This window comes from Ceratotherium simum, chromosome 9 (assembly GCF_057802395.1).
Source record: "Ceratotherium simum simum isolate JZ-2026a chromosome 9, ASM5780239v1, whole genome shotgun sequence".
NCBI lineage: Eukaryota > Metazoa > Chordata > Mammalia > Perissodactyla > Rhinocerotidae > Ceratotherium > Ceratotherium simum.
In genome coordinates this window covers 16,411,687-16,434,906 of record NC_141908.1, presented here as the reverse complement: position 1 = coordinate 16,434,906, position 23,220 = coordinate 16,411,687, and the positions used below count along the sequence as shown (strand labels likewise).

Sequence of the window (23,220 nt, the reverse complement as noted above, 5' to 3'; positions counted from 1 at the left end):
CTGCTACCTGAAAGGAAGAATTTGACAAGATAATTAATTTGTTTTTTCCTCCTACCTAAGCACTTCTGCCACTCAAATCTTCCTGCACTCCAAAGCAGAGGCTGACTCTGTTGTTTGCACTGGTATAACCCAAAAAGCTTCACAACAGTCAGACGTGCTCACCTTTTGTTTCAAGGACACAGAGCAAGAGATGTGGGGAAGCATTTCCCTGATGCCTGAGCAGTGTTAATCCCAGTCAAGAGAGCGGACGTTTCAAGTCACGGCTCATGAACCAGACTCAGTGGCAAGGCGTCTATGTGTTTATTGAGTTTGTGTATGTGTCTGTGATATGCAGTGTCTTCTAAAGCACAGGCCCAGGGCTGGAACCCCTCAGGCCCAAACATAAGGACCAAACTGCAGAATCTCCATGCCACTGAGGCATGGAATGACTTTGACATGGCACATGGGAATCTACACTTGTCTCTATGGGCTCTTGCCACCATGTGCCTCTAAGAACGTGAGCAGTCACCACTCCGAGTGCAATTGCAATGTCTCAAGATTCATATTTTTCTCCTACCAACTATTTTGCCTGCTTTACAACTGAACAATCACATGATCTGTTCCAACACAGAAGGAAAAAGTAATTGGGTTGGACTTAATGAAAGAGGGTAGTTGGTCTCCAGTGTGGTGCCTTTCTGTCTTTCAAGGGCAACTGTGACTACACAGGCTCTTTACCTTTATACTGACTTTAGAACCTAGTCTCCAGATCAGAGAGAACTTCACTATGAAGGAGAAACACCCTTGGAGTAAGCGTGATGGGGGTTGAAGCAAAATAATCTCAAAAAGCAGGTGAAATTCAGGAGCCTGAGTCAGAGCACAAGGTAAGATGTTCCTCTGCTGAAGAATCTCTTTCTAGGGCCAGATCTTGGAGAATCTGAGTCTTAGATCATTAAGATACAGAAAATTTCCTATCAGAAGGTTATTGACAATGCCCCCCCCATAAGTCCCAGTCACATGTAAATTTAAATTAGTTTAAACAAGTTGCTTTCCTCCTAACACCTAGTACAACAGCTGAATTGAAGAAATGGAAGCTTGGAGCTGATGAAGAAGAGGAAGAAAAAGAAGTAATTCGAGTGTATTAATTACTCCATTTATTAGGGCCCTTTCTGGTGCCCTTACACAGCCCCTTCCAACGTACAGCACCAACACCAGCATTTCATTGCATTGGTTTGTTAAGTACAGATGTCTCCCCAACTTGAAAGACATTCAAAGTCTTATTCTTCCCAATATTCTCAGTTCCTTCCTTAATAGGCGCTCAATAAATATTTGCTATCTGAAAAAAATGCATGCGTCCATGAAAAAAAGGTCTCTACTGGAAAATGAACCCAGTTTCTAAACCAAGAGTTTATAAACTAACTTTTGTAATGCAGCATATTTGTAAGCAGAGAATTGCCTGCCCTGACCACCAAACCTCAAAGGGTTTTGCCTCCTAGTTACTTACATACACTCCTCATATCCTGTACTGGAAGCTCCTAGGGGGCACAGAGGGGTGAGGGGTATTCCCCCTCACTTTGGGCCTAGAGCAGAGGCTAGCATGAAACAGGAACAGCATACTTATTTTCAGAAAGAATCAAGGAATGAAGAATAGTGATAGTCACTCAAGGCAGGCTTCTAATGAACTATAAGGAAGCCTGCCTGGGATTGTAATTTAAATAGTAATTTCTGTTTGCTAAGGCCTTCACCCACATAGACAAAAAAGAGAACAGAGTGTCCTCCAGGAGGACAGGCCAGATGGAACGTTCATTAGTTTGGAGCACTCTGATCTCCCTGGAGTTGCTTGAAGTCTTCCCTACACGGGGCACACGTGTCTCTCATCTCCATTCTGATGTCAGCTGTAACTGAGCCACTTCAGTCTTTTGTTTTTGTTTTTTTTAATGACAACCCTACCATTAATTATTTTTTAAATCCCAACGACGGAAAAGATTTCAAACCAGAATATGCTCTAAAGTGCTTTAGCTGTGCTCACCATTAATTCCTTCCTTCCCATTGACCCCGACGTCAGTGGTTGTTAAGCTTTGTTAACTGGTGGATCTCTCTCTAGTGTCCATCAAGTCATTAATCCAAGCAGTGGACTGGCATTTACTTGCCCACTCCTGGGACTCAAATGAACGTCCAGGGCATCTTCAGTTGCTCTTCTCCTTTCCTCTATCAATCTATCACCCAAATCACCATGCCTATCTCCTAAGATGCTGCCCACGCCTCTCAGTTCACACCCCTAGGAAGGTAGCAAAAGGAGGTTTGGAACCCAGCAGTCCAGCTCCGGAGTCCATGCTCTCCACTCAGCACCCCCTTGGCCCAGTCTAGCCAAGAATCACAGCTGAGGCTATGGCGGGGCAGGTGGAAGCGGTTTTTCAGAACTTTCTGCCACAACAGTGCTCAGTGCAATTAACCACCATCAGAAAACCGTCACCAGCTCTTCGTCCTACATTTCTTCCAGCGGTAGCACCAGCAAGAAAAGGACTCTGTCTTCTGGAGAAGGCTGGGGTTTGTGACCTGCTGTCAGCACAGTGCGACACTGGGCTGTTTCTCTGGAATTAGGGCTGAGCTTCAAGGAGTCACCTGCTGCCCACAAACATTCGCGGCCAGCGTTCTGTAGTCACAAGACGATGGCGTAGGAAGGACGTAAGCAGGTACCACGTTTTGGCACAGCCCATACCCTGACCACGCATCTTGAACTCCAATTCCTTTGTAGACAAACCTGTGAAGCAGCCTGGTGCTGCACCCCAGGAAGTGGGATCCCACAGCTAACTGGGGACAGTGTGTGCTATCTAGTGGTATCCAAATTCTTTAAAAAACAAACAAACAAACATTGAGCCAAGCAAACAAAACTTAATCTGGCTACCTCCAGCCTCCAGGCTGTGCATTGTGAGATCTACTTTAGGACTCAGGAAAATGAATAAACACTGTGTGTTCCCAAAGATTTAAAAAAAAAATCACCTCTCTCGTCAGAGCCATCTAAGACTGTATCAGAATGGAACCACTTCAGGAATGAGCTCCTAAACCATCAACTGAAGCAAATTAAAGTGTTTTTCCCAAAACTATCCTTTTTCTGGCAGGCATTCAATCAGGATATTCCTTCAACTTTCTGTTCTAAGTGGTAGTGTTTTGCTATATGGAAAAGATAAGGACAATCTCAAACCTAGCCAAAGGCATCTAATTTTCCAGTAACAAAGTCCCACCATTGTCAAGTAGAGCCATGTCTAAGCTGCCTGCACAGGATAACTTCTCTATTTCCAGCAGAGCTGTTAAAGTAATCTGTCCTCCTTCACAGCCATTTGCCAAGAACCTCTTGGCATATTGTCTTAGTGACGTCTGAAAGGCTATTTCTACCCACAACACCTTTATTTTGAGCTGCACATTAGCTTGTCATCAAGATGCTATTACTAAAAAAAAAAAAAAAGTAGCCACTCACCTTTGGTTTTCTCTTGATTTTTAAAATAAATGATGGTCTTGACTACATTGTGGTTTTCCAGGTTTAACTGCTTATTCAGGTCAAATTTCACATTGCGTGCTTATTACAAACGGCCAGGTGGAGCGTGAAGAGAAATCATGTTTGCAATTTGGCCTCCCAGGTTATTTACACAGGAAAAATGGAAAGCTGTATCACAGGGGAGTATTCTTATGAAAGTTATTAAAAATGGCATCATGGCTGTAAGCCCAGCATTTTGGTATGTGGCACTAATCATTGATGTGCCACATGTCAAAAGAACTAAACCTATACACGCTCAGTGCTACATATTAATGGGCCGTGAGAAGAAGGCAGGGGAATTCCTGACAGCCACGTAACAAGGAAATGAGCGATTACGTGCATATTTCTCCCTCCTCTGCAGTGTGTAGGTGCTGTGTGCCCTTAAGATGTGACAGAAGGACGGGAGAATGACTAAACGGTGATTCAGAACTAAGTAAAGCCTTCAACATGAAACAATGATCGTGCACACTGGGGTCGAAGGCACAAGTTGGTAGACGTTTTCTGTAAAGGGCCAGATAGTAAATATTTTAAGCTTCACAAGGCCCCAGTGTTAGTCACGTACGCTTTTCTTTTTTCCTACAATTCTTTAATTGTGAGCCGTACAGAAACAAGTCTTGCCCGTGTGTGGTTTGCTGACCCCTGGTCTAAGCAAATTAAGTAGTTGTCTGCCAGTGACCTCAGGCCAACGGAGCATGTAAAACTCATGAAAGCAGCTCAGCATTCTCCCGTTTGACTCGGAGCTATGGCCTGATCATACATAAGCATGGATTATACACGACTGGTTAGACCTTGCATATGTTTTTCTCCATTCCTTGAGTGCAACCACGATCCTCCTGGCCAGGGACTGAAAATGCCCCTTCAGATTAAGCTCAAATGCTGCCTCCTCCAGGAAGGCTTCGCTGACTGCTGCAGCACACCCATCCCTTCCCTGAACCCCCGATGCTCCCCAGTACACCAGGCTCTCCGTATGGGCAACACTGCTTATGAAGACAGCTACTAACCTCTTCACAACACTTTATGTTTCACCAAACACTTTCATTGGCATTATCTCACTCAAGCTTCAGTTGCAGCCAGAGAGAAAGGCTCCTACATGTCAAGTGTGTTGTCCACGGTCACATTAGTAGGAGGAGGCAAATAGGTCTTGAATCCAAGGCTATCTAGCTCCTTGAACCACTCAGCTGTCCCTGGTTCCCCCTTCACATGTCTGTCTTCCGTCCCTGAGGGCTTGCAATTTCCCTGACATCAAGAACCATGCCATAAGCATCTCTGTAGCCCTCCCAGACAGAGCCTGATACATACAGGCCCAGCACATAACAACTGCTCAGCAAATGCCTCGTTTTGACTTAGAGGTGAAGCCCAGGCACGCCGGCTGAGAAGACACTGAAGACCATTACAGTGCAAGGCGGGAGGGGAGAGGGAGGCAGCTGCTGCTCATCACCTGTCACCCACAGGCCCAGATCCACTCCTTCAGACACAAAATGATAGCCCAGGAGGTGATGCTGCGGGAGAAGAGCCAGGGGCCATACCTCACACTTTCTGGTCTCCTCCAAGACCCTCGTGCCCTCCCATCACACACACTCCCCGCGTCTCTCTTCCAAGCTCATTCCCGGGAGCATCCAAGGAGTGTGGTGTAGTGCAAAGCTTTTCAAACTGTGGGTCAAGACTTACTCATGATCATAAAAGCAATTTAGTGGCTCAAGACTGGCATTTTCATTAATGAAATGAATAGAAAAGACCAAAATGCATTTCACATTCTACGGTAAGGATGGGTGAACATTGTACAGTGAAACTTTCGTTTGTTCTGTGTGTGCATGTGTGTACTGTCTTGCAATAGAAAAATTCAAGCAACTCTAATGAAGTGGTAATAAAATGAGCTCTGAAGCCCGTCTACCTGGGGTCAAATGAACCTCTGCACTTAATTGCTGCGTTACCTTATGCAGATTCCTTAAACTCTCTACTTGAATTTGCTTATCTGTCTAGTAAATAACTGTGCCCACCTCATGGGGTTTTTGTGAGAATTCAGTGAATGAATACACAAAGGTTCTTAGAACACCTGGCACATAGCAAGTACTCAAAAAAACAAAAAGTGAGCTAATATGATTAGTTCTCACAATCATCCACATGACACCACTGCAGAATGAGGGGATGCACTACTGGTATCCCATTTGAGCGAGGGAAACTGAGGCAGAGAGAGATGAACAAAGCAGAGAAAACCAGGACCGAGTTTCCAGCTTCTTCTCTACCCATAAGGCAACACTATCCCATGTCACCGAAATTTCTTCCAGCCCAGGGGGCTCTTTACTAAGCGGAATATAATTACAAATATTACCTGCTACCAACATTTCGCTGCTTTGTGATGAGGACTGATGAGACACTGTCTATAAAGTGCTTAGAGCGCCTTGTGGACAAGTACAATATAAATTCAGAATGTCATTTTAACGTTCTCATTATTATTATTAAAATGGGAAAAATGGAGAGAACATGATTTTAGCGCCACAAGTTTTAATGGGCATCAGGAACGTGGATTCTGGGAACAATTGGTTACCAAGGCGCCTACATCTCAGATCGACCAGCACGACGTAAGTAATGTCTAAGCCATCAACTTTGTTTATTTCACAATGAAAGTCATCTTTCCCTCCTCGGGGCTGAGTTTTTGTGTTTTTGGAAATAAAGCTTGGCTTGATGACACTTTTCCAAAAATTTATTTTGATATATCGATTGCCATGGCCAATAATGCTCTGGCCTTAGAGGTATGTGAAAAAAAATCAACATGTACTTTAATCAAAAGCTCTAACCCAGAATGGGCTGCCAGGGCCTGGAGCTGCTCTTGCTCTTCCAGTAACTTCTCAAAGAACAAAGGTCAAAGGCAAACCATTTCAAAAGTATAGGGATTTCAGGGAGCTTCTGAGACTAAACCTTCTGTCTGGGGTGAGCATACAGCTAGAGCTACCTGAGAGCATTCCAGAGGCTCCTCAAAGCCATCAAGAATTACCTGTCTGGGGCTGCCACTTTTACTCTGTGAAAAGGAACCTAAAAAGGTTTTATATTGCATCAGGCAATGATATGTGATAGAATCAAACACAAATGTCCACACATCTTTACAATAAAGAGGAGGAGACTTCATAGACTTTCCGCTCCACAGATTACTTAAGACTAGAACCACTTCTTGTGTTATTTCTACAGAGATGTTAGAGACAAACTCCTCAAGTGCACCCCCTTTATGCTTCCATGAGGAAGTAAGTTGGGATTGGCTCAAGAAGATACAAGTCAGTGGCCCAGGAGGATTAGAACAAAGTTCTCTTGAGTCCTCAACCAGAATTCTTTCTATAATATGACAAGGTCACTATAAGAAACTAGTTTTTATTAAGGACCTACTTCATGCCAGGCACTGCACTGGAGGCCTCCATATACTTTCCACTGAAGATCAAATCAATCTTTGAGGTCAGAGTACATCCAGTGTAGAGATGATGAAACTGAGGTTCTGAGCTGCTGAGAAATTTGCCCGAGCTCACACGCACTTGTAAGTGATGGAAAGGGAATTGGAACATATGCCTTTTGTGCTGTTCCACAGCATTTCTTTGAAGGTCAGGAGACTATGCTCACGTACCACATTACATATATACTTTCCGGCATCCCTTTGCCACCTGTAGTAGGCTGAAAAGTGTTCCCCCCAAAATCAGGACCTAATCCCTAGAATCTGTAAATATAATCTTATAAAGAAAAATGGTCTTTGCACATGTGATTAAGCGAAGGATCTGGAGATGGAGCAATTATCCTGAATTAATAATGTGGGCCCTAATGCCATCAGCTGTATCCTTACTAGAGGGAGGCAAAGGGAGATTTGACACACAGAGGAGAAGATGATGTGAAGCTAGAGCAAGGAGAGATTTGAAGATGCTGGCCTTGGAGATTGGAGAGATGGGGCCACATGTCAAGGAATGCCAGCAGTCACCAGAGACTGGAAGACTCGAAGACCCCCCAGAGGTTGTACGGCCCTGCTGACACCTTGATGTCGGCCCAGTAAAACCGATTTTGGAAGTCCGGCCTCCAGAACTATGAGGGCATAAATTTCTGTTGCTTTAAGCAACCAAGTTTGTGGTAATTGTTCCAGCAGCCACAGGAAATGGACACCACTCCTGCCATCACTCACACCACTTGAGACAGAGCACTTATATACTTATGGCCCCGTCCACTGACCGTGAAGTCCATACTCTCTCTTATTCAGTGCATACAGCTCACGTCAGGTTCCTCCCACTCAGGACTCACCACCAAGAGGAGACTAGGAGGAACTGCTTTGGAGAGCAGCCCCCTCACTTCTCAACTTGCAGGGAGAGAAAATAGGAACTACCCAAATGAGAGAATCTAACTGATATAAAAATCAAAGATTAATCAGCGTTTCAACATGAAACTAAAACATTTTCTCAACAAAACTCTTCACAAATTACTATTTTTTCCTTTCTTCAATAACTTTTTGAATTTCTGGAAGGCAATGAATGCACCTCATTTACCCCGTATTTTGTGTGGTAAATATCCCTGACATCAAAGGTGGGATTTACATCTGAAACGAGGAGTCCTGGCTTAAGGCCAATATCATATTAAGATAGAACTGGAAAATGCCCAAAGAAGCGGAGGGCACTTCTCACCCTGAGGCACGGCTGGAGACCTTTCCTCTCTGGGCCAAGGTTCAAACAGAAACTGACTTTGTGGTGACGAAAAGCCACAATCCAATACCTGGTCAGCGACCTGGGTGGATGAGTCAGGTTCCCAGGCAGGAAATATGCACCGTGGATTTGGCATTAACCAGCCTCCTGATAGCTGAATTTTGGAGAGGGGAGGCCCTGCAGCTGGTCCTTCCTCCCCCGTACCTCTGACTCACACACTACGTTGACCTGACCCCTGGGAAATATCACCGAGGACTCAGGGAAGCGAGGAGATGCAGAGAGATAACCACACAAGAATAGAGTGAGGGAAAGGCTGCACGGTGTGAAGAAACTCAACAATGACGGCGATAATCCCCAAGCTTGATGAGGCCTCTGCAAGGGGTCCGATGTTTCTGCTCCCGGCACAGCATCAGCTCTCCTTGGGGACCACGCCTCTCACTGCATGCAGTCTGGCTGGCACTGTCCCTCATGCTGCCCTCATCTCAGCCTCACCAGGGAGCGGACACACAACCCCAACCAGCCCAAGAGTCTCATCCCTAAGAATCTGACCCTGTATGGAGTGACAACAAAGATGCGAAAATGCCTGAAGCTGATAGCTCCTTCATGATGGAGCCCAAGCAGGCTGTCTGTGAATTTCTTCCCCCTAGATCCCTGAACAGTCTGGTTCTTTAGCCTTTTCTCAGACTCTGTGAGCTACTCCTTATACTTCCAGAAAATTCCTTTTTCTTCTTAATAAGTCAGGATCATGTTTTTGGCTTTCAGTCAAAGAACTGGGGCACAGCCACCAAACTCAGGGTCTCCAAGGCCAGGCCCAGCCTGCCTTTCCAACTCCCTCTTCCCCCACTCTCAGTCCTGGCCTCACGTTGGAATCACCTACAGAACTTAAATAATACAGATGCCCAGGGCCCCACCCCGAAAGATTTTGATGTAAATGGAGTGGGGTATTGTTTAGTACTCCACAGGTGATTCTAATGTGTAGCAGGGCTGGTAACTACCTCTCATGACCCTTCACAGCCAAACCTGTCCATTCACCACCATCAGAACCCAAGGCAACAGTAACACTTCCACAGCTGAACTCCTCATGCTGCCTGAAACACACCATGGCCACATTAGTCTTCTTGCACTCCTTCCTGCCACTCTTCTTCTCAAAAGCCTTTCACGGCTCCGCATTGCCTCCAATATGCAGTCTAAATCCTTTAGGCTAGCTATCAACTTCCTCCGTATTTGACCCAATCTACTTTCCAATCTAGATTCAGTATTCACTGCTCCCACTCCAAGCCAATTATTTTATTACCTATTATCTGGACATACAGAGTTCTTAGTGCAAACAACAAAGTCCACTCCAGTATAAACTGGAAATGAGGCCACTGGTTTTTTCACATAATCCCTCGGAGGGCCAGAGAATTGGGAATGCAACCAAGAATCATACCATATAATCCCACCTGACTGTGCCAACGGAGACCCTACTGCAGAGGCACTGCCAACACCTGGCCTAGGACACTGCCCTTAGTTCTCCTGTCTTTGCTCTCTCTCAGTGCCACTTTGTCACACATTGGCCCTGTCCCCAAGGAGACTCCATGTGATTGCTGCTCTTTCCCATCACTCTCTCCCAAACGAGAATCTCATGCCAGTGCAGACGATTGATGCAGCCCAGGTCACGTGCTGCACCCTAGCCACAAGGGATGCTGGGAAAGCAGGTTTCTGACCACCACCTTGGGGAAGCGGGACTCAAAGAGAGGGAAATTCTCCAAACATAAGAAAGGTATTCAAAAGCTCCTGGGGAGCCTTAAAGCAAGACAAACGTACACCAGACTCGGCATTGTGGTTTCTTCCCTCCGCATCCCTCAGCACCCATACCAAGTCCCCCAGCTGGAGCACATGCTCTTTTAAGAGCCCATCTCTCTGCTTAGGGAAAGAACACGGACTTTGGAGTCAGATCCCAGCTCAAATCTCAATGGGTAGTGACCTCGGGCAATTCTCAAAAGTGGGGATAATTCTACCCTCAGGATGGTGACGTAATAAGGAAGGCTGACCCTTTGGCTGGCTGGTCCCAGGGCTCTCACCAACCTTGGCAGCAGAATCCTAGAGCAGAAGGAGCAACAGGAAGCACTTTGAACAAAACTACTTTGAATGAAGGACCAAATGCCTCATTTTCTGGGCTCCTCAAAGGCCCCTTGAATTTTCATACAACCTGAGGAAAGGAAGGCCTCCCCCCAATCTTTACTGAGACTAAATCTTCCCCACCTTGCAAATGGAGGCTTGGAGACTGATTTAAGTTTCTTTTAAAAATAATGTAAAGTTTCTTGTGCCTAAGTGTCATGGAACAAATTCCCACCTGTCACAACTACACAGAGTTCTTATTACAACTACAAGTAGTTCTTACTACATATGGTGAGTTTAGTCACTCTCAATTCATGATTTTCTATACTTTTTGAGTTACAGAATCCCCTCCAAGTGTTGTAAATGAGTGCTTCTCACGCTTTTAACATGCAGAGGAACCACAGGAATCTGCTTACAACACCGATTCTAATTGAGCAAGTGTGGCCCGTGGCCCAACAATCTGCATCTTACAATTTCCCAGGTGATGCTGATGCTGCTGATCCATGGACAACACTGTGAATAACAAGATTGGAAACATCGTCTCTGGGATCCAGTTAACCACTCCATTAAAAACTCTGGTGTCCAGAACCAGTTTACTTCATAGATGGCTACTACCCTCCACTCTTCATCAAGGGTATTTGCGGGTGTGTGTGTGTGTGAGGAAGATTAGCCCTGAGCTAACATCCGTTACCAATCCTCCTCTTTTTTGCTGAGGAAGATTGGCCCTGGGATAACTTCTGTGCCCATCTTCCTCTACTTTATATGGGATGCCACCACAGCATGGCTTGACAAGCAGTGCAGCGGTCCGGCCTGGGATCTGAACCTGCGAACCCCTGGCCGCCGCTGAAGCAGAGCGCACGATCTTAACTGCTACACCACCGGGCAGGCCCCCATCAAGGGTATCTTTAAGCTTCCTTCTACAAGGCTCCACCTCTATACTTTGATGCTTCAACTGTTGAAATATTAAGCTCCTTGAAGGGGAGTAACAGCCTCCTGATCTTTACAGTCCAAATGATACCATGCACATTTTAGGCTTTTGCAAATACTTGATGAATGAAGCACCAAATGAAATGCAAAGACCTGCTGGTATGATTAGAGCAGGGTAAAGCCAGTCCAAGAAGGCTTCCTGGAGAAAGTAGGCTTTCAAGAGATCCAACAATAAGGAAAACCCCAGGCCCAAGAAGGAAAACAGCCTGCTTCTAAGTAAGTCTCCTTCATCCTCTGGAAAGCAACCTTCAATCACCAAGGCCTCCCATTTGCCTCCCCTGTCAAGACCAATTTGAACTTGAAAAACAGTGACGACCCATCAGCTGTCCTTTAAATATACAAAATATGCAACTGTCATTTCAACGTGATGTTTAATCCTTCAGAATTGCAGCTACAGAAAGTAGACGCATACGTTTCCAGAAAGCTTTGTTTCTGTTGAGTATATCATGTCTTCCAAAGAATAATGTACATAAAGCCAGAGACCAAATGACTTGGGCTCTGCCCAAACACCCTGTATGTAGTGTTTTATTTCTAAGGTGAGCTAGATTGTTTTCCCCTTCACTAGAGAAAGAGGATGGCTTTTCTCTACAAGTTCAATGAACCTCATCACTCCAACTGGGCCTGACTCCCATTTCTGCATGCCTTTGGTTTCATAGCTAGTTACACATTTCACAAATACAATAGCAATTTGATGCTGCAGCCCTGCCTCCTGATCCCCGTCTGTCAGATCTTGGTAACACCACTGCTCTCCAACCACCCACCCACCCTTGAGACGTGTAAAGCAGTGTGATAAGATGTCTAAAAGGACTCTGCCTGCCAGAATGGCTCTTACATGCAGTAAGTGCAAACAGGAAATTGTGTCAAGTTTCTCAATTGGCAGAAACCCTAACGTCAGAAAATGGTAAAGTCTGTTAGCCCAAGACATCTCTCTTATTCAGACGTGCTTCCAGCATTGGTGGTGGCTCCCCGCTCCTTTTTCCATTTGAAGCTAAATGAAGAAGAATGTAGGCACTCTCTCCTCTGGTGAAGAAGGCTCCAGGAAGCAGCACCTGCCCAGATAGATATTGATTTACCAAACATTCATCCAGCACCTACTAAATGCCAGGCTACATGGAAAAAGAGATATCAAAAGGGTGATAATTAGAAGACGAATCCACTACAGTCTTCCTCTTTGACAACAGAGGTATCAGCTTCCAAAATTACAGCTGGTGGGACTCAAACCTGTAAATTTTGAATTCCCCAAACAAGAGTCTAAAAGTTCAGAGAAAAGTCCATGGTGCCCTGGATCTTGGCAAACTTCCTAATTACTGAGCACATAGCAGGTGCTCAATAAATGGTTAGGGAATCAAGGAATGGCTGGGCCATAGGTGCAATGCTTGTAAGGTGGGACTTTTCAAAGTGAAGCTTCTAGATATTGGGCCTGATTTGGAAGATATACTAAGGCAGGACGTGTGTTTACTTTGGAACTCCTTTATCGGAGTTCAGGAAATGTATTCGTTTTCCATTGTTATATAACAAATTAATACAAATTTAGTAGCTTAAAACAACATCTATTTATTAGCTCACAGTTCTGTAGATCAGAACTATAGATACCACATGGCTGGGATCTCTGCTCAGGGTCTCAAGGTGTTTCCCAGACTGAGTTCTCTTCTGGAGGCTCTGGGGGGAAATCTGCCTCTCAGCTCCCTCAGGTCCCCATTTCCTTGCTGGATCTCAGCTCTAAAGGCTACCTACATTCCCTGCCAGTGGCCCCCTCAATCTCCAAAGCCAGCAATGGAAAATTTCTCCTTTACCAAGCCCCTCTTATGCTTTGAATCTCTGACTTCCCCATCTCTGACCTCTAGACTCAGATTTAAAGGGTCACGTGACTTGATTAAGCCCACACAGTAAATTTCCCTATTTTAAAGTCAACTGATGTGGGAACTTCTGCAAAATCCCTTCACTGTAACACCTCGGTTAGTGTTTGGTTGAATAAGTGGGAGCAGGTGTGTGTACACCAGGGTTCAGGGATCTCGGGAACCATCTCAGATTTCTGTCTACCACAGGGAAGGAGAGCAAAGGCAGGTAGAGATGAGGTGATTTCCTGAGGATCAGAGTTTGTGTGGTTTCTCTCCTTTCTAGGACCAGCAGCCACTGTTGGGGGATTTCAATCCTTGAACTTACCGATCAGTGCCCAGCCACTGTGTCCCCAGCCCAGCAGGGAAAATTGAAGAAACGTGAGCGTGTAACATCCCTGATCTCAGGGAGCTCCAAGGGTAGTCAGGGAGACAACACCTGTGCCCTCATGTGAGAAATGTCTCAGATGGCTCATCATTCATGAGAAGATCAGTGTAGGAAGGCTTTGAGGAAGAAGTGGGAACTGGAAATCGTCATTGAAGAGGGAGCAAGCCATTGCACAATAGAGATAAGTTAGAGCTCAGATCCCTGGAGCTCCTCCTAACCAGAGCCTAAGGAATGTGGGGGGCTGGGGCCTCTGTGCTAGGAAAACACAAGATGCCGAATGGAAGTAGAGCCATCCTCTGGCCGTGGAGGGCTGTGACAGGAGCAAGACACGGGAAAACCAAGAGCCAGAGGGCTGGCTAATGGCGAGAAGAACTGGCCACTACCAGTGGCTCTACCAGGATTGTGTCCCAATGAAGGGCTGTTTCTTTCACTGTGGGCCAGGCCTGAATTTTGACTCAAATTACAATGCAACAAATACCGTCTCCCCAGGGGCGGCCCCACAAATTTAAGTGTGCTGCTTTACTCCTTAAAACCACTCAATGGCTTCCAAGAGGAAATTTCAAACCCCTTAGCTATGGTCTTATCTGGACCTGGCTGTGTGGTGGCTGATCTAGTCCACCCGGCTGGGCTCGTTATGCATTCAAGGGAGAGCTGAGGAGTGGAGCGATCCATTTTCACCCTTCACAAAGCCTGGCTTTCAAGACAATTGCCTAGCTAAAGAGGTCAAGGAATCCAGCTTCTGGACTCAAAAATGATCAACAATACCCTTGTACAAGGCAGCTTTTTTCTTCCCTGGGGTGATAAGCTCATGGCTCAGACTTGAGGGAGATGGCTACAAGTCAATGCAATTTTTGGGGGAAATAAAAACATATTGGCTGAATATTTTCAAAATATTGGCCCCACTGCGTCCTCTTTCCATTACCTTGAGTATCCTCCTGCTAACTAACGGCGAAAGGGCCTGCTCAGAAATCATTCTTAGAGTTGTCTCACTGCATTAACATCTTGTTAAACAGAGTTCAACCAGGACTGTTAAATACCACCCTGATCACTTTCATTTCATGGTTACTTCTAGCAGGTACATATGGTGAAAGCTGATATTCAGGGCTGATTAACATAGACTGTTCCTTTGCTCAGGGAAGATAAATCTTAAGTGTTCTCCATGATGGCTTGACTTTTTGGAGGTCTAGGAGGAATCAAATTCCTTTGAAAGAGAGCATCTTTAGGTTCAAACTAAACAGAAAATTTTTGAGGAATGATAAACTTTTATAGGAATCCATCCCAAAGAGAAACAGAACATCGTCTCCCAATTTTAAGCTGAAGCTTGTTCATTTACATATTCATTGAATAGTCAATGAATATTTAACATATATTCACTGAATATCTGCTGTGTACCAGGCACTATGCTAGGATGGAGGTACAGTGTTGAGCAAAATTAGGGATAGCTCCCACCCTCAAGGAATTAGTGAAAGAAGACAGATATCAATTGAATGATCTCACAATTAAATGTAAAATCATAACTGTGAGTGAGTCTAGTTTCAAGGGGCGTTTAATCAAGTCAGGGAGGATGGGCTGAGCTCCCAGGGGAGATCTGAAGATGCAACTTGGTGAAGGAGCTGGTTGGTGGCAGGGAGAGTATGGAATAAGACAGAAAAGCATCTCAGGCAGAGGAAACAACGTGTACCAAGGCCAGGTTGTAGGAGAGAGCCTGGCTATGGTCCACTGGAGGAACTGAAGGGGGCCAGTGGGGCAGTGCAATCAAGGGGTGTTATGGACTGAATTGTGTCCCCTCAAAATCATATGTTGAAGCCCTCACCCCCAATGTGACAGTATTTGCAGATAGGGCCTTTAGGGAGGTAATTAAGGTTAAATGAGGACACTAGGGTGGGGCTCTAATCTGATAGACTGGCTTCCTTATAAGAAAAGGAAGAGATACCAGAGATCTCTCTCTGCATGCGCACAGAGGAAGAGCCATGTGAGGACTCAGTGAGAAGGCTGCTATTTGCAAACCAACGAAGAAGTCTCACCAGAAACCAACCCTGCCAGCACCTTGATCTCAGATTTCTAGCTTCCAGAACTGTGAGAAAATAAATGTCTGTTGTTAAAGCCATTCAGACTGTGGTATTTTGTTACGGCGGCCCAAGCACACTAATACAAGGGGAGAACTGCGCTTGATAAAGTTGGAGATTCAGCTGACCATGACGGGCCTTATGTGAAGGATTTTCATCCTGGACATAGGAGCCATGGGAAGCCACTGATGGACTTGAATTTGAAGGGGTTGGGAGCGGGGGCGTCAATGAGATCCAGTGGCTGCAGCATGAAGAACAGCTTGGAGAAGGCAAGACTAGATGCAGACATTCCTCCAGGGATGACGCGTCAAGTCAAGGTCCCTCACCTAGAGAACAGACTTTCTGGAAACAAAGTAGAATAGGCATTCCAGGAGCTCAAGCATTTTGAAAGTGTTTGCAAAGGAAGGTGCCCACCAGAGAGCAGGACCCAGGTGAGGCTGAAGACTTATCTCTTTATAAGAATTTACAGTAGCAATGATGACCAGTCTTCTCTCCAGTGCTAAGCAGCCAAGGAGTAGAATTGGAGAGTCAGTTGGGTTGTTCCAGGGTTGCAGCCCAGCAGGGGAGGTGGACAGAAGGAAAAGGCAGTGAGAGATGACAGTGTCATCCAAGTGGTAGATCAGGGGACCTTGACTAGTGGGGCAGGATGGGGCTCCTTGACTCCCAATTCAATATTCTTCCTCAGTGCTGTCTCTATGCACAAATGGCTTTTAATCTGAGTGGTTTTAGCATTAATAAGCTGAATGCTTTGCTCAACTAAGGCTTCTGCTGCCTTATTACACTTTGGCAGCCCCCATGGGGCATACAACTAAGACAAATGAACAGGCTTGCTAACGAATGAGGACTGGAATTCCAACATTCCTTTCCCAGGGAACTATGCATCTGGCCAAGAGGGAAATGAAATCTCTGAGACAGCCTGATTAAAAAAATAAAACAGCATTATTATATTTGTCTGCCAGGATGATCATAGGACACTTGCAATTTATGACAGCTATCACAAATAGAAAAATAAACATGAAATACCATTTATTACAGCCACGTCTACACCAATAAAGAGAGGAAGAGAAGAGAGGCAATAACCTGATACTTGAGGCAAAAGTTTCTCCTGAAATATCCAAATATTTGACTCAAAATAATATCTGACAGTAAAAAAGTCACTAATTTTGATGATAGTTCCCTGAAAGACTGAATTGGCATATCCCTTTACATCACAGAAAAAGCCTTTGCAAGGAAAATTAATGACATAAATGTGATTGTAAGACAATATTTAAACTAGCCAAGAAAACAACTATTTAAAAATTCTTTTGGCACTTCAGAAGCATTTTAAGGCATCCCTTTCCATGTAATCAGTTGATATACACAAATGTATGTGTATATCAGATTGATTTTTCTATTAATTATATTTTGGAGTGTGGCCTGCACACGGGGTGCAGAATTTCATGAAGTCAATGAAAGGGGATCTGCAAAACCACGTAAATCAAGTGGCAAGCTACTGACGAATGAAGGTCTGGCTGAACTAGACCAGATCCTGAAAGAATGGAAAATTGACAAGGATGATGCTAAAACAAGTACTTCAATGAGGATGATTTAAATAGCAACGAATTAAGAGAAGCCCTTGGGAGAAAGCCCTCTTCACAAAGGCTATCATGTAATTTTGTCAGAAAAATTATGCGCTCAAAAAAGCACTTGTTTCTTTCTGAAAAATTATTATAAGACTTAACATTTAATTATAACCTTTGTTTTATAAAACAGAAGACAAATTTGTCTTCATAATTTTCAGCATTGTTTTTCACAATGAAGTCCCAATTGAACTTCTTTTCACATGAAATTTTGGATTCCATTTTAAGGAACTCACTTTAAGAGCTTTTTTCAGGTACTGATTATCATCAGATAAAGAGAACCCACTCCAACATGTCGACTTCTCTCTCTCTCTCTCTCTCTCCTCCCCTCTATCTCGTGTGTGCACGTGACTTGACCTCTAAATCTGGGGTCTAAAAACTCAGACGATATGATTCTGGTCTCCTTCTCCCTGCTTCTCCCTGGCCCACCCCACAAATATCTAAATATACATAAACCTTCTTTTCAGAGTAGTCCATTATGGCAGCAACTATCAATCTTTTTTCCATCCAAACACACCTGATGGATGACGTCCATACTCAAGATATTCTCCATGAGCAACCCAAGTTGATGTGTAATTCCTGCCACTATATGCAGCTCCTTCTCTTTCCCTCTGACTCAGGAAAACAAATCAGAATGCAAAAAAGTGTACCTGTTATAGAGTCCTGAATCTTCTATGATGTTTCTTTAGTTTTGTAATTTCATAACTATAGTTGAAAGCCAATCGTTGCCCTGCCGGATCTCTAGGAGGTAGCTGTAACCTAGTCCCAACCGCTTTATGCGCTTGGAAGTTACAAATTACAACTATACTTCCTTTAAACTACTCTGCTGTTCCACTTTAAATGGGTGACATTTGACAGCAAGCCACATGTGCGATAGACACAAACATGGGTGTCCATGGTCTGGGATGCCATATGCATTGAGAATAACTCCAAGTGAGAGTTCAGAAAGATAAGACGGAAGGTCTGGGAAAAATCTCTGGGAAGGAAGGCTCATTTTGCATATCCTCAACATCTAAGGATTAAAGAGCCAAGCATACCAGTTCCTTTCCTCCAGAAGAGGCAGGAATCCAGACCACCAACCTCTGTTCTGGCATTGCACAAGTATTACCATGGCCATACTAGCTGTAACCTAGTAAAAGGAAGGAAGTCCAGTACTGATTTCTCACTGAGCTGACAAGAGGCAAGAAGAGACACTCATGCTTCCAGGAATGTGCACCTTTACATTACAATTGCTTTCTCCTGCAAACTGCTTGAGAGCTAGGAGACATCCCAGCACCTCTTTCTCTCCCAGAGTTCCCAATTTGTTTTCATTATTCACCAGCCCAGCACTTCGACTAGACCGAGGTGCAACAGCAAAAGATGCAGAAAGGAAAATTAATATTTTCTACATAGACTTCCTCATCTTGGGTAGATTTACTAACTTCACTTTTGTTATGCAGAAGTTAGCATTTTTAACAGTGAGGGGGGAAATCCTTAATTGTTTTTTCATTGCTTCAAGAACTCAAAAGACATCTTGTGCTATGTCGTCATTTACATTTCACATTAAATGCGAGACGTTTGAAAGGAACAAATATTTGCTTTAATTTGATACATCTGTTAACTGAAATGCTAAAAAGACAGCTAAATCACTATATTAAATTCAGCGACTTGTAAACAATTTATATATTCATTTGTTCTGGGTTAAAAATGCCCCAAAGCGTAAGTTTTATGAGACCCACAAACTAAATTGCATTGTATTAACCTGATGGATGCAGGCCAAGATTTCTTCCTCTTCACTCCATTAACTTATTTATTTTTTTTTTTTAATTTTTATTTATTTATTTTTCCCCCAAAGCCCCAGTAGATAGTTGTATGTCATAGCTGCACATCCTTCTAGTTGCTGTATGTGGGATGCGGCCTCAGCATGACCGGAGAAGTGGTGCGTTGGTGTGAGCCCGGGATCCGAACCCAGGCCGCCAGCAGTGGAGCGCGCGGCACCCAACCGCTAAGCCATGGGGCCGGCCCTAATTTATTTCCTAATTTGAGTTAATTAGCGAGGTTCCTATTTTTAAAAGTTCTTTGAAATTCGTTGGGAGAGGGGGATATTTGCAAGAACTGCTTTGAAAACCGACTGCAGAGGAAATGGGCTGAAGGCAACCAGTAAATTCCCCCAAGACATTATTGTGCATTGAGCACCTGATTGCCATTCAACAATCTTTATGCGGGAACACAGTGGGTGATTAATACACAGTTGTTGTAAGAAAGAGGGAGTGAACTAGAAGGAAAGAATGGGAGCAGCGGAGAGAACAAACTCATTCCAGGCGATTACTAACTGGATGAGATGATCTCCAAGGTCCTATTCATCTCGAAATAAGAGTCTGTGGCATTCTCATTTTATGTTACAAAGTGGAGACTGACTGTAACTTGGAACAATACCCACTGGGAGGAGAAGAGACATCTATTCAGAGAAATATAAAAAACCCACAGAGATTGGCCCAATAGAGAACAAAGATAAATCAATTAATTTTTACTTGGTCAAATGCAGCCTTAATTCCTAAATTAGAGTGGGAAGTAGTGTCTTGCACTCAAAAAAAAAAAAAAAAAAAAGGAAGAAAATTCATTCACCCTAAAGTATAAATTACTGCTAAAAGTTTAAGATATGCCTAAAGGTATATGAGGGAAGGGAGAACTAGCCTTTCAACAGATATTCAAGCAAATCCAATGTCCATTGCTTCCTGGAATATTTCAGGCAGCAGCCAGTGGGTGAAAGAGATTGAGTTAGGTTGTGTCCTTCCCAAATCCTGAGATGACGTTACCTGCTACCGACTCCTTCAACTTCCAGAAAGGCTGGCCCTAGGAGGCAGCAACGCCACCAGCCTAATGTAGGCAGCACCTTCCTTGTCAAAGTCCTGCTTTATCTCATTTTCCCTTCACCACGAGCCTGTAAAAGCCACAGGCAGACACTCATTTCCCTGCCCTGAGAAGCAAGGTGAGAATCTGGGAGCTGTACTTATGTGCATTGGAACTAGGTCTTCTCTTCTCTAGGCCTCCAATTCCTCCTCTATGAAATGGAAATATAAATCACCTAGCACAGTCCCTGATGCAGAGTGGGCATCCCCAAATTGCCAACTCCTTCCTCTCATTTTGCCCAGACACAGAGTAAAGTCAAGTCAGTTGTAGGGACACCCCAGCAGCCAGGGACAGGGCTGGGACAAGACCAGGTTCTTTCCATCTCTCTTCAACTGCCTTCAAATTTCCTGTCATGTCTAACTCCTGGCCCTGGAACCTGTTACTCAGGTTTCCCACACTAAAACAAACAGCTTCAGGATTTATTCCAGCCCCTGACACCACACTGGAAGGGGAGAGGGGAGAAGGGGAAACGTGTTATATCAGCTCCCTCTTGACTCTCACTCACACACCCACGACAACATCTTTCTCTTGTTTCTGCTAAAATATATTTTTTAAAACCCTCTGCTCGCACACATTTTATGTGTCCCCCTAAAAGCCCCGTGTGCCAGAGGGCAGCCACCAGGCCCCTCTTCTAAAGGCTTGGGGGCCTGTGGACCATGGGTCCTTCCCTCCTGACACACAGAAGGACCTGACTTTAAATATTTTCATCACAACAAAAGTTTGGAAAACAAATAGCTTTCTCAGCATGGGAATTGGGTATTTTGAATGATCAGTCAAGTCCCAGGAATCTGTGAAGCCAGATTGTTTGAATCAGACAGTCCAGCCCCCCCTGCCATGTTTCTCTGCTCAGATAAGAAACAGACCCACCACGGCAGAAACTCAAGAACTAGCTTAGAGAATGCGTGTCTGAGAGCTCCGGTTTCTTAAGACTTGGTAGGAGATCACTTCTGGGGGATAAAGTAGCAGCCTGGAGAGTGTGTGTTCCTGACAGCCTTGCTTCTCCAAAGGAGGAGAAAAATGGAAACAAAATCTAGTTGCCTGAGAAAGTTTCTCCAGGGCAAGGATGGGCTTGATAAGAATCCTTTTTATCTCCACAGAACTTGGTCCTTCTCAAAGGACTTAACACCTCTCCTGCATTACCTGATTTGACCTTCACATCTCTCAGTAGTATTATCTCCATTTTACTCAAGATAGTTTGTGACTTGCTGGAGGTCGCAGAGATGCTGTTCTGGAATATACCCAGATCTTCTGACTCCTGGTCTAGTGCTCTTTTCACCATAATCTAAATCCCCAAAACATAGACAAGAAAAACCCAGAGACTCAGATCAATGCCTCTTCAGCCTCAAGAACTTAAGTTTACGCTTTTAAGGCAAGACTACAGGTTAAGAGGACCACAGGCAGTTGCAGATGGAGGTGGGGGCTGCTCCCAGGTTGCCCTCCACCCAGAACTCACTCAGAAAGATGATGGTCTGCCTCCTGGCCATCCTGCTCTCCTCGCTCTCCGACTTCCTCAGCTGTGGCTGCTGCCCCTTCCCGGCCAGCGTGCCCTGCTTGCTCCTCACGAGCACCTGCATCATGTTCCAGCACATGAAGGCCACGGAGACAAGGACCACGAGGTAGATGATGAAGGCGCCGAAGATACTGGACTGGAACACTGTCCAGCGGCTGGAGAGGCTGGTACAGATGGACATGTTGGAGGTCTCAGGTTGTTCGTGGTGGCGGGTGCGCGAGCGGTTGCAAGTGAGACCTCGGTGATTGGGCACGTTCACCAGGGGGTACTCAACTCCCATCGCAAAAAGCAAAGGCAACGCCACCAGGGCGGAGGTGACCCAAACGAAGCCAATCAGCAGCTTTACCTGGCAGGGACCCGATATGGCCTTATACCTGAAGGGGTGGCAGATGGCGACGTAGCGCTCAAAGCTGAGCGTCAGCACGTGCAGCAGCGTGGCGTAGCTGCAGGCCTCAAAGAGGAAAGTGTGAAGCTTACAGGACACGGTATAGCTGGGCGTGGTCAGGGGGTTCCAGATGATGCTATAGAACTCCACGGGCATGCCAATGAGGAAGACCAAGATGTCCGAGCAAGCCAGACTCACCATGTGATCTGTCACCTCCTTCTGCAAGTAGCCTTTCTTCTGCAGCACCTGGGTGACCCGAATGGTGATACTATTCCCCAGGATGCCCACCACGAAGATGACCACGTACACCAAGATGAGGGTGATTTTCATCCAAATGGCCACCTCGAATTCGGGGACATGGCTGTGATCGATGACATTGGAGCAGTCACTGCGGGGCCCTCTGGGTGAAGCCATGAGGAAAAGAGCCACGCCACCAGGTCCAAAAGACCTTCTTAATTTCTCTTCCTCCTTTTGGCGGAGCCCAAACTTCTGGGCTGTAACTCACCAAAGTGGGCGCAGGACTTTCTCTCACTCGAGATCACCTGGAAAGTTCACTTAGTATTTCAGCTCCTTTCAAGGAAACTTCCTGGAGCAGCGCAACCTAGCAGAGGCCCGGGAGGGGCCTGGGGGTGGGGTTTTGTGGTGTGTGTGTAGGAGCGAGGCGGGGAGAGCGCGGAGGAAGGAGGATCTAATCTCCGGGCGGGAGTGAGCCCTGCAGTCCCCAGCGCGCCGACACTTCTCCTCTTTGTCCCGGGCACGCTCCGCCTTGCAGCCCTCCGCTCCCCTCCGGGCTACTGGCATTTGCCGGCCCCAACCCACCCTCAGGGAGCACCGTTCCTGGAGCGGCTGGAGGCGGGGTGGTCAGCGATTAATTATTAACCACCGCTGACTGTGCTTAGCGGCGCGGCTGCCGACTCAGCCCAGCGGCGGGCTTTGACTCAGCACACAGGCATGGTTCCGAAATCAGATCTTGGCTCCCGAGCACCGGACGACAGGTGGCCCCACCGCCCCCGAGGCCACCGCGGAGCCAGCGGTCACGGTCTGCCCTGACGCGCGTCCCAGAGAGGCGCAGCCTGGGGGAAGCTGGTGTGCGCTCCCGGGATGGGGTCCAGAGTTGAGGCTGGGAAAAACAAACTTCCCCTCTCCTGCCCTACCGCCACTGCCACAGCTGCCCTAGGGTCCCTTCAAAGGTTGGGCCACCACCAGTTTGGGGGCGGCTGGACCCGGGCGCCTGCCTCCGTCGCCGGCCAGTTGGCCGCGCCGCCTTGGAGG

General features: G+C 45.7%; 1 protein-coding gene across 1 annotated transcript in view; it reads right to left on the bottom strand.

The window, feature by feature from the left end:
- Window positions 1–22,631, bottom strand: part of GPR39 (G protein-coupled receptor 39) — a 188,266-nt gene extending 165,635 nt beyond the window's left edge. The window contains exon 1 of the mRNA XM_004423883.3: window positions 21,507–22,631. Within this exon, the coding sequence (XP_004423940.1) occupies window positions 21,507–22,362 (856 nt within the window). The 5' untranslated portion in view covers window positions 22,363–22,631. The remainder of the gene's footprint in view (window positions 1–21,506) is intronic.
- Between the last annotated feature and the right edge of the window lie 589 nt (window positions 22,632–23,220).